The sequence below is a fragment of the Cydia pomonella genome, chromosome 2 (genome assembly GCF_033807575.1).
Source record: "Cydia pomonella isolate Wapato2018A chromosome 2, ilCydPomo1, whole genome shotgun sequence".
Taxonomy (NCBI): domain Eukaryota; kingdom Metazoa; phylum Arthropoda; class Insecta; order Lepidoptera; family Tortricidae; genus Cydia; species Cydia pomonella.
The window spans coordinates 4144369-4164214 of NC_084704.1; the positions used below are offsets into that span (position 1 = coordinate 4144369).

General features: G+C 37.5%; 1 protein-coding gene across 2 annotated transcripts; it reads right to left on the minus strand.

Moving 5' to 3' along the window:
* On the minus strand, positions 1–19649 carry LOC133531766 (FHF complex subunit HOOK interacting protein 2A-like). Of its 2 annotated transcripts, XM_061870157.1 has the most exons (13): positions 19411–19647; positions 19050–19190; positions 16469–16690; positions 14466–14870; positions 12688–12881; positions 11500–11605; positions 10972–11134; positions 10352–10473; positions 9870–10021; positions 9405–9527; positions 5395–5485; positions 3268–3797; positions 1–2795 (listed from the first exon to the last, which is right to left on the minus strand). In XM_061870157.1, exons 1-13 carry the CDS (start codon positions 19453–19455, stop codon positions 2687–2689), a joined length of 2403 nt encoding a protein of 800 aa, XP_061726141.1. In that variant the 5' UTR covers positions 19456–19647; the 3' UTR covers positions 1–2686. The 2 variants fall into 2 exon arrangements, with proteins under 2 accessions (XP_061726141.1, XP_061726149.1); XM_061870165.1 differs by lacking the exons at positions 1–2795; positions 3268–3797; positions 5395–5485 and adding an exon at positions 5513–8056 and having other exon boundaries at positions 19411–19649.
* Between the last annotated feature and the right edge of the window lie 197 nt (positions 19650–19846).

Consider the following 19846-nt stretch of genomic DNA (forward strand, 5'->3'; position numbering starts at 1 on the left):
TAATTTTCAATAAGTTTTATTCAACAGGCGAAACGGGTAACAATGTTGTGCATCGAAATATCACGTAACTTATTTTATAGAGTGAACTATCTTTGTGTTTGAATCTAACATTACAGACACTGATGACCTGTTTTTACCTACTTGGTATGATAAAAGTAACGATGAAGGTAACTTTTCAAGTAGGCAAATTCCAATGCGCTTATGAACGTCAAATAAAGCTACACCGGCTAACCTCTGCCCGAGATTTAAATTGGAGGAGGGTATCCCAAGCCGGGACCGTCCAGAAACTCGGCGGGACACATTTGATTTCCCATTAATGTCTTAAAATGAGGATGAAGGTAGTTTACCCTATAATGTAATAGTAAATAGGGAATGTAATAAATAAGTAAGACTAAAGAATACATTCTGACAAGATAAGTAGGTACATAATTTGCGATTAACTTTTTATACATTTCTATTTAAATGAACAGAATAATATAGAAAAGTTATCATTTAAATTACTTGATTTAATGTTTTTTATTTTTTATTTATGTATTTCTCAAAATTTGTTTTATCCATTAAGTTCGAATAAATGCTTGTTGATAAGATTTATTTTGTACCATCGTCCACACTGTTAACTGTCCATCGGTGGACCTTATTACAAAAGGCATAAGGTCGACCGATGGACAGTTGAGTATTGCTGTTTGTACAGTCAAGGTATTAAATATCGATACGGACAAAATGCCAAAAATATGTATACACTACTTTAACCCCTTACCGCATACGAAGTTATATATGGCTGATATGATATTCAACTCTATTGACATCTGTTAATGTTCAAATTTCAACAGATATTTTTTATTACAAGGGATTAATATATAGGCAATAAGGTCGTGTATACGTATCGATATTTAATACCTTGACTGTACGGGAAATACCATCGAAACTTTACTTGCGAGTCCAATATATTATTTTTGTCGGATATCAAGAGATTGTGCTCCATTATCCAAAGAACTAAATAAGTAAATAACAATGCTCTACAAAAAGTTTTATTATAAATAAAAATGTTCCGTTTCAATTTTTATTAGGCAAATTACAGAAATAATTTAAATTGCACTAGTCATGTATGGAGGATCTGCCATCTTGTGGCCTGAATCGGAACCATAAACATGCACATGTACACGTCACGTGTTTTCTTGTGCATAGTAGGTTCTGCCATCTTGTGGGCTACATCGGAACAAAAAACATCACATTTACGCCTCGCGACAAAAATCTGACGGCTCCTGTGCTGCCTCCTACAGTTCATGCACGCTCCCTATAAAATGTTACACAAGTAAAAATGCGACGAAATTAAATATATGTAGGTAAGTTTCAATAATGAAACACCGAATGTTCATTTAAAGTGCTAACCGTACACAATTGTAAATAACTACCTATAAGACTAGTAAACAAAACTAAAACATATTGCATAGTTAGAAATTAAATAATGAATAAGCGTAATTAAAGCATAACTTTATTAAGACTAAATGACTTATTTATTAAAATAAATACCATAAAACATACTTAGAAAAAACCAACAAACGTAATTGGCGCAGTCGGTAGGTCCAATTCACTTTTGTTTAGGTATCTCTCAATATATTATTCATCTCTTACTGACATATGTAAGAGAGAAAGAGACAGATAATTTATTGTCTGCCACATACGTGACTTTCATTCTTCTCTTTAACACTTTTATTCGAATAACAATAAGTTTGCAGAGTATTTAAACCACGCGCGTATAATCCAATATATTACCTACAACTTTTCATACAGTTGTCAGTCAGAAAACAATCCATAATTATAGTGAACACAGCTCTAATGACAGTTACATAAGGTATAAACTGTAAATATTTTATATTTGAATAAAACAAGCAAAGCCATCCTTACTCTACCAGTTTTAGGGCGAATATTCGAACGTAAACGAAAGCGTTTTAGCGTCTTTAATACCTACTCACCAATATTATAAAACAATGCGCAATAACTTGGATCCATGTAAACTCAAGATCGGCATTAATTATAGTTACATAAAAAGTTGACGCAGTGTCTCAAAACAACATTCGCTGTTGGAAATAGGGATGCAATTCAATGGTTTGACAATCGGTTGTCTGCTGATCGATTTAACAACTAGAGGTGTCTTTAAGAGCTTACCCCTCTGTCGAGAACCTCGGCTAATGGTCATACGTATTGTATGGACTGTTGTTTATCTGACATACATTTGACGAGCCCCTCCCACGCAAAAATCGGCAGACTGTTTTGTACAGAAAATTACAGACAAGGCGTCTCCAGTTGTAAAATCATACAAGGATTTAGCAGTCCTTCGTTTAATCGATAGTTTTTCATATAAATTATTTGATTAATCGAATGGATTGTCATACAACATTTAACTTTATGTTTCATTTATCAGCTAAATTATTTTAACCCCTCCGACTCCGAAATCTATATTCGAATAATCGATTTCGATATCCCTAGTTGAGGATATTGACAAAAAAACGCCGAACATTTGCCCTTTGGTCCGTGGTTCCGTGACGATAGGAGCAGAGGGCTTACCGCGAACCACGTTCGACGTGTTGCCTCCCTGTCACACTTACGTACGAATTTACAAGTGCGACAGAGAGGTAACACGTCAATAAACGTGGTTCGCGGTAGGCCCTCAGGTGTTTACGTAGTCTTATCTGTTGAGGTGAGCGTGCTGGTATTTCACGAAGGCGATAGCGGCAAGCTCCTTGCAGAACTCTTCTAGGACTATTAGACTTTCCACCAGTTGGTTGTGGTCGCAGCTGGAAGATAATTAAATGTGTCTACAATAAATATAGTTTTAATTTAAATTTTCGGAAAAAAAAATTCTATCACGGTTCCCAGACATGTAATCCATGGAGGTGTACTCTGCAGACGCATACTCATTCATCATTTTACCCTTCCAGACTACATGCAACACCGCGTAAGTAAGTTACATAATTCTGTCTAAGCTCATTGTAAAATACTCGTACGCTATAATATAAAGGTTGCATGCGATATAAACGAAATGCATTGTTTATTTCGAAAATAAATCGAAAGAATAGGTAAACACAAAGCTAATTTGCACGGATGTATTAAAGCAGTCACTTAAATGTGACGTGAATTATCTATAGTATCTATGTATGTCCTTAAAATAAGATCCTTAAATGACCATCTGTGGATTTTATGTTTTTGCAACAAGATTTACGAATTATCGATTACCATTGTGGAAAATAGTACGATTAGTTTTCTTACCTTTCATCAAATATAGGATCCTCACTCATCAAATGCAGCCTCGTATTCTCAATCACCTTCTTATAATTCCTCAATCTCGGTATCTCCATGGTCAGCCGCTTGGCCAACTCTTGCAGGGTTTTAAACAAAGTGACTGTCTTTTTCGAAGTATGTAACATCGGATTGAGTAAGTATTCGTGTAAATTCGGGTGGGGCAGTAAAGCTAGCTTAGATATTATTGATGTGAGGTGTAGATTTAGCTGGTAGGGTTGGTTGGGCATGTTTGCAAGTAGTTTAAATAGCATTCTAAAGAATGGTCCTTCGTCGAAATCTTCATCTTCGTTTGTGTTTAAATCTTGGCTTCTTAGTACGAGTCTTTGGCTGAAGCATTCGTTTTGTTCGCACTTGTGACAGGCGTCCTTGTGTTGGAAGACGTCGTCGAGGTGTAAGTCCGCCTCGGGGCGGCTGTCGTAGCTGTGGGTGGAGGAAGCCGTGTTGTCGGCGTAGGCGTCTGTCGGCCAGTTGAACGTGGAGGTTACGTCCAGCCAGTACTGGAAAGGTTTTTGGCTCATTTATATAATGGACGACGGTGTATGATATCTTGATAAAGATCCTGACTAAATTATTAGGTGGTACGAGTACAATTATATCGTTTTTTCCGAGATTCTTCTGCTACATACGACACGACCGATGTTTAAATCCACGATTTTTGACTACTACACACATACTAAAGGTTAATTTGATTGTTATAATTTTGATTCTTGAACCTACCTTTATGTACAGTCACGTCTGAAAATATCGATACGTATAAAAGTGCCAAAAATATGTATGCACTACCTTAATATATGGGCACTTTTTCGTATCGATTTTTTCAGACGTTGTAAATCTGTTATTGAATTTTTCTTATGTGGTGCAAGAAAGTGTATTTACTTACTTACTTGAAACTAATACGAATACCTACTACGGCTTATATGCTATGTTTTGTTACTTGTTGTTTTATTTTTGTCACGAATAAATGCTCTCTACTCTACTATTGATTGTATTGTATATTATCAAAGATACATTGATTGAGTAAGATGTGGAAAATCTAAGACAGTTTCGTGCTTCAAATTTGACAGGTAAACGAGATGGCGTTGTACAGCTCAACACATTTTGCGGTAACTCAGATTGTCAAAAGTTGACGTTTGACAATTCAGTGACCACAAAACATATGACGCAGTACAGCGCCATCTGTATTGGATGTCAAAACAAGGGGCACGTGTTTTTCTTAGACTACCTCTCTATTACGATCAATTCTCCTTGATATTACTTACTATATCATAATGTAAACCACGTATCTTTGTATTGGACAAGTCACATAAATGCAAAGAATTATAAATTGCTTGGATAGTGTGGATAAAAAAATGGTTTAATCCATCAGGTAATGCATTGGTCTTCAGATTCATTTTCGCACACACACACACACACACGCACGCACGCGCACGCACGCACGCACGCACGCTTATTCCCTTGATTATTAAAACTTTATAAAAAATGTAGTCCACCAAATTGTACCTTCAAAATTATACATCTACGCTTTCTCTATTAAGAACAGATTTTTGTTAAAAATTGTTTTATTTCCCTACTAAATTTCTTTCTATTTTGTAAGTCATTTAAAAAAAAATCGTTTTAAGTCTTAAGCCACAGCTATTGTACCTATATGTAAAATTTTTGTTACCACCTACGGGAGAGCGGTGTCTCTTGACACAAATGTCATGTACGATTAAAAAGAGGCCCCAGCCCAGTCAAAATTACGTTTGTTTGTGCTAACTCAATAAACATTTTTATTTATTTATTTATTTAGTGTAAAACAATGTTAAAGCAATTTTATACAAAGTCGCATGTAGGCCATCAAGTGGTCGAGGAATACAGGGTTCTGATTCCATTATGGGATACGTCAGAATACCTCGTACATTTATTTCATATAAAATGAGCACATATATTCCTGGTAATGTTCATTGTTCAATGTCTACCTACAATTTAAGGTATTGCACGCTTCACTCTGCATCGTGAATTAATTATTTCCGGAACATTTTTTTATATGTAAACATTTTTTTGTCATTGGATTATTAAAAATGATTGTTTTCGTATCTGTTTCTCCGTATTTACCTGATAATGCCTATGCGCATCGTGTATGTAATGCTCATAGTCGGCGCCCACCGGATCCGACAAGATGGCGCGCGGCAGCAGCAGCAGGAAGCTGCAAGAAACGAAATAAAACAACCGCTCAGGAACAACTTCTTTAATCAAACTAAATGGCCTTAATGTAATCACAGATCGTCAGGGAGATTTTGAATGTGTCACCCTTTTGGTGTATATCGGCATCAAATGTATCGAAGCTTCATGATATGCAAAAGTGATAATCTGCCTATTGCATTCTAGTGATAATGATTTCGATTAGATCAATCGATAGTTTTCTAATAAAAAAAAAAAAACGAAAATCGATTAATCGAAGGATTAAAAAAAATCGTGTAGCAGGTTCCCACCACTAATACGTTATCTTGTGAATTACTGAATAAGCGCCTCTTGAGGTAATAAATTGATAGTATTGTTAGAAAAGTTAGTTAAATGTTACCAAAGAGCTATTGACTGAAATCGTAAATTCTAAGATAAAATCATCTCCCCGAGTGCTCAGCTACATGCGGCGCCATTTTTTTATGGTAACTGTATTCTCAAATGTCAAAATTTTGGCAATCGCATAATGTACGCCGCCACTCACTACTACTTCAACTGTCAAATTCAAGACACGATTTCATTTTAGACTTTACATCTTCTAACTCTTTGATGTTAATATCGATATATTTTTGATGCCGACAGTTTCTACAATTCGTTTATAATTATTTACAACGAATACTGTTCGATTTAGGGTCTGTTTCACAAAGTCTGGGTAACGTATCGGATAGCTAATTAACAAATAAATTAACTGCCAGATAAAACTTAGCACCGCGTACCTTATCTACCGGTTAAGCTTATTTGAAGATTGTGAAACGCCAACGATGGCTGTATTCGTCAGATAAGTGGCAAGTAGCTTATTCAGGACTTTATTTGGACATTGTGAAACAGACCCTAAAGTTATTACGTTGATTTATTTGAAAATAATATTCATTTAATATGTTGGAAGTAGGTACCAAATTAGTTGAAGCGTAGCGTAGGGTGAGGGCGTCAAGCCGAATTATACATAATTATTTGTAGAAAAAATACCAAAATATATAATTATTCAGAAATTTGTTTTTCATTAAAATAATTAAATCAGAATCACAGATCTGTTCCCCATAAAATAAACCGTGTATATGGTATATATTTTAAAACTAAAATATTTCATTTATTATTTGTATAAACTCGCTTATTAAGTAGATAGGTTAATAATGGCATTCGTCGGACAAAATTGAGCCAATTAAATTAAAAACTAAAGGCACACTGTCGGTTCACCGTCGAGTACACAATCTTAAATCCTTTGACCGCCAAACACGTCTACGGACGCTAGTGGCTACAGCCCAATATCGACCTTCATGCATTCTGACAAGGTTCATGACGCGCCGCGCACGGTAGGCGTTCAAAAGGTTAAATAGTTAATTTATTGTTAAATATCTCAGAATAATACTGTTTTGTACGTTGCAAATGGCACTTACTCCTAATCCGATAGAACAATATCAATAATACTGAAATTTGGAAGTAACGTGCGTACATAATTGAAACAAGGCGCGAATTTGATGATTAAATGATAACATGCAACGACTAGGTTGCAATTAAGAAGGCAATTAGTTTGTATTCGTAATTCAAAAACATACATATATGCTGCCTACCAAAGAGGGCTGTTTATGGCTTGCTTGTTGTTTGACACATTTTGTCAAACAGACAATCTAAATAGGACATGCAGTTTTAGTCAGAATTCTCAATCAAATCTACTCTAGGGATCGTGTACGCGATGGCTACTACTAAAAATAAAACAAACCTATAATACCCATTACTAAAATAAAAACCCATATTTACACTTTTCTTATATACAAAAAAGTACAATTAAACTATTTACAATAACTATGTATGTATATTAAATAAAAATATAAATGTGTACCTTTAAAAGTCACATTTACTTCATATAAATTTGAGTAACTTTTACGATAAAACTACAATTACAATTTCACAGTATAATACCAAAGAGAATTTGAAATAGATGTGGATTGTCAAAGAAAATTTTGTAGCCACAGTAAATTTACTGCCATCTTTCGACATATGACTAAAACTTTTAGAACGCTATTTGACTTTGATCCTTATTATTTCACTGATATGTGTTAAATTTGTTAAATACCTAAAAGTGGCGCCATCTAATAGTTAAAAGGCCAAAGGTATGGCAGCATCGTTTCGAGCGATGGCGCCATAAACTTAAGGTTGTGCCCGGTTAGATGGCGCCACTTTTTGATATGTAACAAATTGAACACATATCAGTGAAAGAATAAGGATCAAATCAAATGGCGTTCTAAAAGTTTTAATCGTGTGTTGAAAGATGGCAGTAAATTTACGTGGCTACAAAATTTTCTTTGACAATACACCTCTATTTCAAATTCTCTTTGATAATACTGGTATATGTCAAACGTAAAGGTCCTGTCAATGCCAGATTTGACCTTTATATTTGTATTTTGTAGCTTTATAAATGGGTATATTTATACTAGATATCTATAATTAGAACTCTGAGTGTTGAGGCGTGGCGTTGGGGATGGGAATGTTTTCGCTGGCCATCGCCTCCTCTACCTGCGCTTTGAGCAGCTCGAGCCGCCTAAAAAGCAAGCGTTAAATCAGTACAGGGCGGCGCGGAAGCACTACATCTGTGGCGTAGCTAACTGGCAATCGTTAATCATTAACCCCCTTATTCATAAACGTATACTAAAGTTACGATGCCGCTAATAATCGTTTGTCCCTTTCCATCATACCAATGCGTCGGAAAGGGACAAACGATTATTAGCGGCATCGTAACTTTAGTACACGTTTATGAATAAGGGGGTAAATGCCGATCGAAGGGTATAGATCGTGTCATTCACGAAGACGCGGGCCTTGACTCTAATTGTCACGTTATTAAAGGTTAAATTTGACAAATCGGCACGTCATCGTGGATGACATGAACTATAACAATGTATCGGAATGACAGATGAGAGGACGTTTAACGGTTGTCGCCTTAGCTAAACTTGAAAACAATAAAGCCTTTGACGGCCTGTCTGGCCTAGTGGGTAGTGACCCTGCCTATTAAGCCGATGTTCCCGGGTTCAAATACTGGTAAGGGTATATATTCGTGTGATGAGTCATGGATGTTTTCTATGTATTTAAGTATTTATAAATATGTATATATTATATATATAGTTGTCTATATACCCGCAACACAAGCCTCATTGAGCTTACCGTGAGGCTTAGTCAATTTGTGTAATAATGTCCTATAATATTTATTAATTATTTTTACTTAGACAAATTCCGAATCCAAACTTGTTTTTGTGGCCTGACTCGCATGCGTTACTCGTCGGATTTGGCACGCGAGCCGCAGTTTAGAGATCCCCGCGCTGGACAGTGACGATGTTTATCAGGATACCTTGACTTTACCTATATCCTATACCTTACGTTAACTATTACGTGTATATTGGAAAAATGTGACGTGCTCTTTTTACAAAAAATTGCTAAGACATTTAAATACTAGCTGCCGCAGGTACTCTTTCTTATTCGTGTTATGGAACTGCAATATCAGGGATTGGAACATTTTTTTCAGACACAATTAATATGGTACGTGTAATAGATCAAAGGTGAAGATTCATTTTAGAGATTTGGACTCGGAGCATTTTATTTTATGTATTCACGGCCATGTGACGTCTATTTACGTAGCTTTAGTTTTTTGAATGCTGCGAAATATTTGTTTTCGCTGCTTAGTTAGGAGAATTTTGATCCTGAGCTGTAAAAACCTACATTAATTTAATTTGACGTTTAGAGTGTGATTGGTAGCCGAGAGAGAAAGTCCCGTTTCGTCTGAATACTGAGTTGGATCATGACCGCGCAAAGTTAGAGCTTTTTTAACAGAGTTACCTGATGCTAAATTCCTCCACCGATAAGCCTAGTTAGCCTAGCGAATGCATTTAAGTACGCACCTATTGATAACCCTGTGTATGTTCTCGGAGTCCTGGGGCTCGGGCTGCAGCCCCTCGTGCTGCAGGATGTCGCTGATCTGCTCGTTCACGTGGTCCTCGTGCTGCAGCTGCTTCATCGCTTCCCTGGACGACGGCATTTAAAGAAACCTTTATAAATATACCAAAGAACATGGGCCCCAAAAAGGAACCCTGAGGTACTCGTTACTTTTATAAGTATGATCTTAAATTTATTTAGATTATTTTTGGCCTATTTGGCTTAGTAGAGACAGGAGTAAAAAGATTCAACACTTTAATACAATAAACGATGGCTCTTGTTTGGAAGTAAGTATTCATTCCGTGTTCTACTTAATCGAATGCTTCGGACAGTTCAGTAAATGATTGAAATGTTCTATTAATGACTTTTGAGTCCTAATTATAATCTAGATGGTTGATTTATATTTTCGTAAGTTTATTATATGAAGATACCTGTTCCTCTCTCGCTCCCGCCACAGCGACACGTCGTTGAGTCTGTCTCGCTCGTCGTCGTCGGGAGGGGGTGGCGCCACGTAGCCGCGAGAGCACACGCGGGACAACACTAGTCTGTGGATGCTGTGCTCGGTGCCTTTCTCTACAATTGTCTGCGGAAGAGATTAACTGAATAATTATTTATTCCTCACAATTAACCTACTGTACGACTGTCGAAAGTTGTATTAGCATTTCTCAATTTTTCTCGGTACAAATTCGAAGAAAAAAAAACGAAATACATTGCTGCATTTTCTACATGGTATTATTTGCCTTACAAACAGAATGCTCCAATAAATAATTTTGTATTCCTTGAAAATATTTATAACATATTTTAAATAATATTCAGTCACGGCACAAATTAAGTCTCTCGAAAAAAAAATGATTCAGGTCTTTCGATTTTTTATACCTAAATTGACAAGCATTGCCTAAACAGTTGGACTTACCTCAAAGAACCTCAGTGTCTCCAACGTGAGGTCGTGGTTGTCGGTGAGACAGTTCGTAATGAGCGTGTGCAGGAGCGGCCATTCTGAGAGCTCACCGTCGCCCACTAGCCAGTTGGAGAACTCTGTGGACAAAGATAAGGTATTATGAATAGTAAATATTGTAATAACACAGCAGTAACTGGTAAATATATTTTTTTAAACCCTCTACACCAAAAAGGATAATAATAAAAAAACCCTTGAATAAAGTATTAAAGATAAGGTACCTAACGCGAGGTATGTAGAGTCGACCAGCTTGAGGCACTTGCTGAGCACGGCGGTGACCCGTAGGGCTCTAAGGGCGTCTGAGAGTCCCACCTCCTTCTAGAAAGATAAGATAAGGTACCTAGCGCATGGTCCGTGGAATCGACCAACTTGAGGCACTTGCTGAGCACGGCGCTGACCCGTAGGACTTTGAGGGCGTCTGAGAGTCCCACCTCCTTCTAGAATGTTAAGATAAGGTACCCAGCGCAAGATCCATGGGATCGACCAGCTTGAGGCACTTGCTGAGCACGGCGGTGACCCGCAGGGCTCTGAGGGCGTCTGAGAGTCCCACCTCCTTCTAGAAAGATAAGATAAGATACCTAGGGCGAGGTCCGTGGAGTCGACCAGCTTAAGGCACTTGCTGAGCACGGCGGTGACCCGTAGAGCTCGAAGTGCGTCAGAGAGCCCCGCTTCCGCGGCCCCTTCTAGAAAGTTCTGTCGGAACGTTCGGGAGAGGTGCGCTGATATCGTGGGGTGGCATTCCTAAAAATATCGTAACAGTTGAGTTGTTGTTGCTGTTGTCAATTCTTCGTGTTATTCGACGACAAAACAAGTAAGGTCATGTTGGGTTAGTAAAACAGTTTATTTTCCTCGAGGCAAGAGGATAAGTATGAGTTTTTTTAACAAAAGTTTATTTTGCATCATATACAAGTTCTAACGAATCGACAGATGGCTCAATCATTAAAATTAAGTTAATTAGATGATCTGAAGTAATTAAGAATAACACACACAGACTCGCATCGAAGCCTAACGCATTCAAAACTAACTTAGGTACGCTATTATACTGTAACTCCAATAATCGACGGTGAAGTAAAACGTGAAATTTGGGACGAATATTAATTATTTACCTTCATTAGAGTATCACAGTAGTCGAGCCAGGAGAAGAAGCTCGTAAGTTCTCTGTAGCCGTGGAATTTGTTGTAATCCTTGTCACCGAAGTCCTGTGCTACATACCTGCAAAAGTTATCAATATATTTTATAAAACAGTCCCGCCGCATCTATCTGTATTTTCGGGATAAACTCAAAAACTATTGAACGACTATTCATGCGGTTTTCACCCATCAATAGTGATTCTTAAGGAAGGTTTACGTGTATAATTTGTTAAGGTTTTGTGTAAATTGTGTGAACTACCCGTGCAAAGACGTGCCGGGTCGTTAGTGTGATATAAGTTTGAAAACTAAGCATCAAACGAGTACTTTCTGTGCCTTTGTCCCACATAACATTAAGGAAACCTAGCACAGCATACACATAGCAAAAGTTTATATAAACTGCACTTTAGATAAGATTGATATCCGCATGTATTCATTGATATTTGGGAGAATCAACTTTTTAGAGTCACTCGTTGCCATGGTTACGATTAGTTTTCCAGGGGACAAAAGTTCATTGAAATACTGATTTTATGGTACTTAAATGTATTAAACTTGCGTTTTTATGGTCGTTATAACCAATGTCCACGATGGGCCCCCTACTGAGCATGTTAATAGAACGGCATACAACTTCAAACAAACTGTGCCACTGTTGTCCCTTGGACAACGGGACAGGATAACAAAACAAAAAAAGTTGATTCACCCATTTTCTTTGTAAAGTAAAGCTAATGTTAGGGATTGTTAGTTCGTGGAAATCGTTGGCAAATTAAGGCAAGAATTGTTCAGTAGCATTTTTACTTCTTCACCTGGAATACTATAAATATTAACTACCAAAACTTTTCCCGACATTAGGGCCAGCATTGGCCGGTATGGCCTTATACTTGTCAGCTAATTTATCCATAATCAGGTCACAAGTCGGACTGCATTTCGTCACTAGGTTGGTAATATAATTTCGAAGGGACACTATCATTTACTGGAGCATTAAAATACTTACGCCCACGTGATGTTCAAGTGGTCGATGTCGTTAGGGTCAACATTGGCCGGTATGGCCTTATACTTGTCAGCTAATTTATCAATAATCAGTTCACAAGTCGGACTGCATTTCGTCACTAGATTGGAAATATAATTTCGAAGGGACACTATCATTTACTGGAGTATTAAAACACTTACGCCCACGTGATGTTCAAGTGGTCGATGTCGTTAGGGTCAACATTGGCCGGTATGGCCTTATATTTGTCGGCCAATTTATCGATAATTAGTTCACAAGCGGGACTACAGGTCGTCACTAGGTTGGCGATATCATCGTCAGGGAGGGACGACACTATCATGATGCCTTCACACGCTCTTAGGACTACTTGGTTGTCCTGAAAAAAAAATTATAAGTCGAAATTTTGTAAATAATTACTAAAACTTGTCAACATTTGTGATTTTTATAAGTTTTTATTTAACGTAGGCTACGGAGACTGCTTACTATCAGGTGGGCCGTATGCTTGTTTGCCACTGACGTAGTATTAAAAAAACCTTCAGATTTACCTATATAACTTTGTTTGTAAGTTAAATTTGACCCACTTCCCGATTTTCAATGAAGCTGAAAATTTGCATACATATGTAAGTCCGGTGTCAATGCAATATTATAGTACCAACGAGCTGATCTGATTATGGAGACAGGGGGTGAGTACCAGTTACCCGTGGAAAGAAAAGTACAGTCAGCGATAAAAGCTTGTACCAAAAACGTTTTTTTGCCAAAAACTTATTTCAATGTCACTTTGGGATCCCGAACATGCTATCTAAAATAATAATGTAGGTACCTATAGTTTAGGCTGTAAAGTATCGCTGGGAGATTTCTTTGTAGAATGTTTTGTAAATATTAAAATTGTTGTGTGTGGATAATAATCAATCAACAAAGAAAATTCCGTTTGTGTCACATTAACATCTGACTAGTACTCGATTTAAATCATCTCTTAATTAATGCTTTAGTTTAGACGGCTTTGGAGTACTTGCAATTTTGAGAAAAAGTGTTTGCCAAAAATTTCTTTTTTGGTACATGTTTTTATCGCTGACTATACTTTTCTTACCACAGGCAACCAGGAACTTTAATTTAGTACTCATCGAGACAATTCTAAAAACCCCAATCACAATAAGGTTGCGTTTCAGCACAGGGTTCCTATGGCCACCTCCTGTTTCCATCAGATCAGCTCGATGGTACCATAATAATGCAGTACCTGGGCGACCGAGCTTTGCTCGGTTATAACTATTTATTGTAATATGGTGGTCTATAGGTGATAATCTTAACTACATTTTTTTACTAAATTAAACTTGTCTAAAACAATAAAAATTAAAAAATTATATATAAACTTGAACATATAAAAAAAACAAAAGTTAGTCACCGGGCGAGTTTCGAACCCGTAACACTCGTTTAGCAGTCCGCGTCTTAACCCGCTGGACCAGACGGACAGTGGCCGGCAACACGAAATTAGCGACCATATTCTGCGTCGAAAGAAAAACGCATGAAAACTCGAAAACACGCGTTTTCCCAAACATAAGACTAATCTAGATAGATTGTATACCCCCAAAAACCCCCATATACCAAATTTCAGCGAAATCGTTAGAGCCGTTTCCGAGATCACAGAAATATATATACATATATATATACAAGAATTGCTCGTTTAAAGGTATAAGATTGTCACCCGACTTACACATGTATGCAAATTTTCAGCTCAATCGCAAATCGGGAAGTGGGTCAAATTTAGCTTCCAAGGTTTGACCCACACTATCATACATAGTTAAAGCGCGCGGTTATATAAATGCGACAAACGCAGCGTCAAACGCATTATCATTTTCCCTACATTCCGTGATCGCATGCGCTGTGTCTATCGAATAAAGCTTGTAAAAATAAAACCTTTGCGTATATGTAAGTAAAGGGTGTTTTCATTCAAATGTATACTTACAGCACTATTCAAATACGACAGCAACAGATCGATCAGTAGAAACTTGTCATTGTCGTCATACACGGTCTTATGGCTCTTGCACGACGCGTTGTCGTCCGCCGAACAACTGCTATTACAGTCCCCCGTCGTTCTTATTATAGAGACGTTTCTTAAAGGATTCGGCGGTAATTCCACTTCGAATAAAGGATTCTTCTTTGGCGTTTGAACTTTACTTTTAATTGGTATCAACTTCTGTATGTCCTCTGGTGTACTGAGTAAGCTGGATTTGTCTTCGACGAATGGGGTTGTGAAGATGTTAGCTAAGCCGGGCTCTTTACGTACTAGGCCGCAGAGCGTTAGGAGTAATTCGACCTCTTCCTTTTCGGTTGGGGAAGCGGGGCTTTCGTTGCATTGTATGAGCATACGCTAAAACAAATGTGTGTCGTAAGGCCGCGGACTGGACGCACGCGACCGGCGGAGCGGCGAGCGTCAAATCAGCCGGCTTAGCCAAGATGACGCTATCGCTACGACAACGAAACGCTTTGTGTCTATCACTCTTCCATATAAGTGCGACAGTGACAGTTGCGTTTCGATCGCTACGGAGCGTAAGCGATTTTCATGTTGGCTACGCGGCCAGGACCGTTCATAACATTTGACCGAGCGCAATGTATGTCTGGCCTTGATTTGCCGCTCGCCGCGCCATGCGTGCAACCAGTCGTGGCCTTATATTTTGTTAATCAGTAACCCCCTTATTCATACAACTTTTGGCAACTTTTTACAAACCTCTGTTAAATTTAATCTCTTTCTAACAAACAGAAATGTCAAAATAACTGATAGAGACAAACGATTATCAAAGGTTTGTTCGAAATGACAGACGATTATGAATACAGATGTAGTGCATAATTGTTTTCCATTGTATTTTCTCAGAAACGTTCGTTTTGTCATGCTAGTTCATTCAATGTCAGTACTTTTTGTACCGAGACTTGACTAAAATAGCAAAACACGTTCGTAAGTTTCCGTGAAAATACGATGGAAAATAATTATGCACTACATCTGTAATATGAATAACGCCATAAATATTTAAGACCAATTTGTTGTCAAGTCCTTTAGGGTATAAGATAACTTTTGTGCATATATGGTCAATAGGCTGCAACATTATATACATCGTGTCATTCACCTGCCTTGACTCGTAATGTCATGTTATTACAGGTTAGATTTTAAAAATCTGCGCGTCATCGTGGATGACACGTACTATAAGTGTTTTTTTAATTAGAAGAAAACGGTGAACGAACTATGAGGCAAATGATATAAAAGCGTATCAGGCCGCGTAGCCAACGTTACAATCGTTCACGCTCCGTAGCGTAGCGTAGTAATCTCTCTCTATCACTCTCCCATATTAGTGCGACTGTGACAGTTGCGTTTCGTTTGCCACGGAGCGTGAACGATATGCACGTTGGTTACGCGGGCTGGGAGCTGTTGCTAAGAAATTTGTGCCAAGCTGCCGAGTTAGATATCTTATCTATTTCTGTTGTAGACTATTTTACAAACTGAAGACGATAATTAAAAAAAAATATGCACTCTCTGCATACGAAATGTGGCAGCCTTAAGTGACTCACCTACAAAGGTCGGTAGACATAACCGCTATTAACGCCGCGATGTCGTGCCCAGCGCAACAGTGCCGACGCTGCCCTTGACGCCAGTGCCCGAGCGCCCGACGGCCGGTCGGACACTGCCAATGCCCCCGAAGCGTCCAATAGTGATAACAACGCTGACGCAGCTCCCAGCGCCAATACCCGAGCGCCCAGCGGTCGGTCTGACGCCGCCAACACCGCCAGGGCGTCCAATAGTGATAGTTCTAGACTTACCTGTAAAGGCCGGCAGACATGAGCACTATTAACGCAGGGCTGTCGTATGCGGCGCAACTGTGCTGACGCTGTCCCCAATCTCAGTGCCCGAGGACCCAGCGCCCGGTGCGATGCCGCCAACGCCGCCATGGCGTCCAATAGTGATAGTTATAGACTTACTTGTAAAGGCCTGTAGACATGAACGCTGTTAACGCAGGGCTGTCGCGTTCGGCGCAGCAACGCTGACGCAGCTCCCAACGCCAGTGCCCGAGCGCCCGGTGGTCGGTCCGACGCCGCCAACGCCGCCAGGGCGTCCAGTAGTGAGATGGAGCGCTGAACTATCGCCTCTAAACAAGGGCCGACGGTACCACCTTGCTGCTCTTTTTCTTCATCTACTATTAACTGAAATGAAGATTCTTATTTAAAAAAAAACGAGTCTTAGTCAAGTAACTGTCTTGGTTCAATTATAAGTAATCAACGAAATTGTTAATAATCATAGACAAAGATGCCATCAAAACATTAAATAGTTTTATAGTCAAATAGTGTGTTCAAAAAGTCAAGGATAAACAATAGGTATACATGATCAAATTAAGTTCAGTTTTACTGTGTAAGTAGAGTAAAAAATAAAAAAAACATTTATTTGCAAAAATGCAGATTCCACAGTTCCAGATACACTCCGCCACATAATGGCATGTAAAATTATTTACATTCTTAATTTAATTCTAAGCTTAATTCTACGTGTAGTTAAATATTAAACATTATATCAGTCTATATAGATGTGCGTCAATAGGCGGGTCCACACAGAGCGAGCATACAGGCGAGGCAATTTCCTCACGCACAAAACGGCCAGTGTAGACTGCAGACGTGCCTATGCGCGAGGAAATTGCCTCGCGCGTATGCTCGCTCAGTGTGGACAGGCCTAATTATATTAAATATAAACAAATGTCAAAAAAGAATAACAAAAAATAAATTCAACATGCAATGTAATCATAATCAAAATCAAAAACAGGAAAAAGTAAATTTAAGTAAAGTTAAGAATTAATAAATATAAAATATCGTTGGAATAGGTCAAGATGAATCAGTTTCAATGATAACTGTAATAATATTTACATTATCCTTACCCTTCCTCAATTACTTAAAATTGAACAAAGCTGGATTTGTTTCATTTTATTTGACATCAAAACAAACTTACTACTATTTATTCAAATTAGTAACTTTTTAGGGTTCCGTAGCCAAATGGCAAAAAACGGAACCCTTATAGATTCGTCATGTCCGTCTGTCTGTCCGATTATGTCACAGCCACTTTTTTCCGAAACTATAAGAGCTATACTGTTCAAACTTGGTATGTAGATGTATTCTATGAACCGCATTAAGATGTTTACACAAAAATAGAAAAAAAACAATAAATTTTGGGGGTTCCCCATACTTAGAACTGAAACTCAAAAAATCTTTTTTCATCAAACCCATATGTGTGGGGTATCTACGGATAGGTCTTCAAAAATGATATTTAGGTTTCTAATATCATTTTTTTCTAAACTGAATAGTTTGCGCGAGAGACACTTCCAAAGTGAAAAAAAGTGTGTGTCCCCCCCCCCCTGTAACTTCTAAAATAACAGAATGAAAAATCTAAAAAAAATATATGATATACATTACCATGCAAACTTCCACCGAAAATTGGTTTGAACCAGATCTAGTAATTAGTTTTTTTAATACGTCATAAATGGTATGGAACCCTTCATGGGCGAGTCCGACTCGCTCTTGGCCGCTTTCTTATTTTATTTCAAGATATTAAAATATGGTTTTCAAAAAAGGAAATCCGCAGTCATTTAATAAAAATAAATAGTTTTGGTTTATGTTTCAGTTCATTTTTATCTAATATTAAAATCAGAAATCTGACCCTGGGCACCCTGTACAAAAAGCACCAATTTGAATTCTATTAAAATATTGAAAGTAAAACTAATGTGTCACATTGTGACTAGTAATAATATTAAATATTAAATTATGTCATTAATGTTATAAAAATTTGGTTTATCTCCCTCCATGCTCAAGTGATAAGGCACTCTGGATTAACTCACTCCATATTAATCAACTTTTTATTAAGTGTATGGTTACATCAAGGTTGAATGTTAACTATTAATCAATAGGCCAAATTAAATCTTAAAACTATACCAATTGGGCTTAAATTTGAGTGGCAAGTATAAAGATGGCAATTATAATTCTGGCCAATACTTAATGCAACTGTAATCAAGATTTGCAAACATGAATGGTCACTTTATTTATAAGGTTTAACCACAAATTACATGAGAAGAATTATTATATTATTAAAAACAAAACCACCCACTATAGAAAATTATAGGTAAGATTTGAATCTAGTTGTATTTTTAATTGGATTGAATTTCATTTATTCGAAAATTTTACGAAACAAATGAAATGCTACTTTGATTAAATGAAGTTCGACATTTCATCTAAACTGAGTCTACATCATAAAGTACATTGGGCCACATAAGGTTATATGTATGTATCCTCTGTACATGTACTGCTATACTTATCTTAAAATTCTAAATCTCAGTGTTCTGTGAAGTGACAAAGATCACATTATTGCTAAAATGATATCAGTTGAAGCCCAGCACTGCAAAATTTCAAACAAATTCAAATCCCAGGCAATCCAAGCACTTTTGGTTCTTCTGTTAATTTTCTACACTTTCAAGTAACCTAATTTAGAGTCGGACACAAAGGTGAAGCTAGGAGGGAAGAAACTAACCTGTAACATTTGGTGTAAGTGATGTGGAATTCTGGTATCTTCTATGTGTCCTTTGCTATTGTCGTCATAGTTCTGGTAGAAGTTTATTATCATCTTCCAGTGATATTCAAAGTCCTCCAAGCGGGTGGCTGGAGGCGCCAACTAGATTAAAAAATACGTAGTACAGGTTTTAAAACAGATAATAATATTAACGTAAATAGTTCAGAAAAAACTATGCACTGAGACTAATTAAACCCACTTATTATGCAAATTATGGCTTTAATATAGTAAATAAAGCGGTAAGGTATTTGTCTTGGAATCCCAAACATAAACTACTATGGCTTTCAATTTCATTTTCAAGCCGACTTATTTTATTACTTACGACGTCTGCTGCTGATTGCAGGACATCGGAAAATCTGCTTAACATCTTACTGAACAATTATCACACTAGAGGATTACTGTTATAAGATTGCACATAGAACACAGCCACACTACACTTATCATTTGCAATCATCCCAACAAAATTGTATTTCGGTAATGCTCATTGTAAACACTGAAAACCCCTGAAAAACCGTAATGTAAGTGCAGAATCAGGACAAATAGCTATCGACAAGATAGATTTAGCGTAAATGTCATTTTCATCGATATCACGTTGTAAATGGTTGTGACTGCAAAATGCGATTTATCGACTATCGAATTCTTCTGTTTTAGCCATCGAAATAAACGCTATACTATATTGAACACTGCCGCTGTCGTTTACTGCCAACAGTGTCAACTGTCGATGTCAGTGATGTCGTCTGATGTCAGTGTCACTGTCA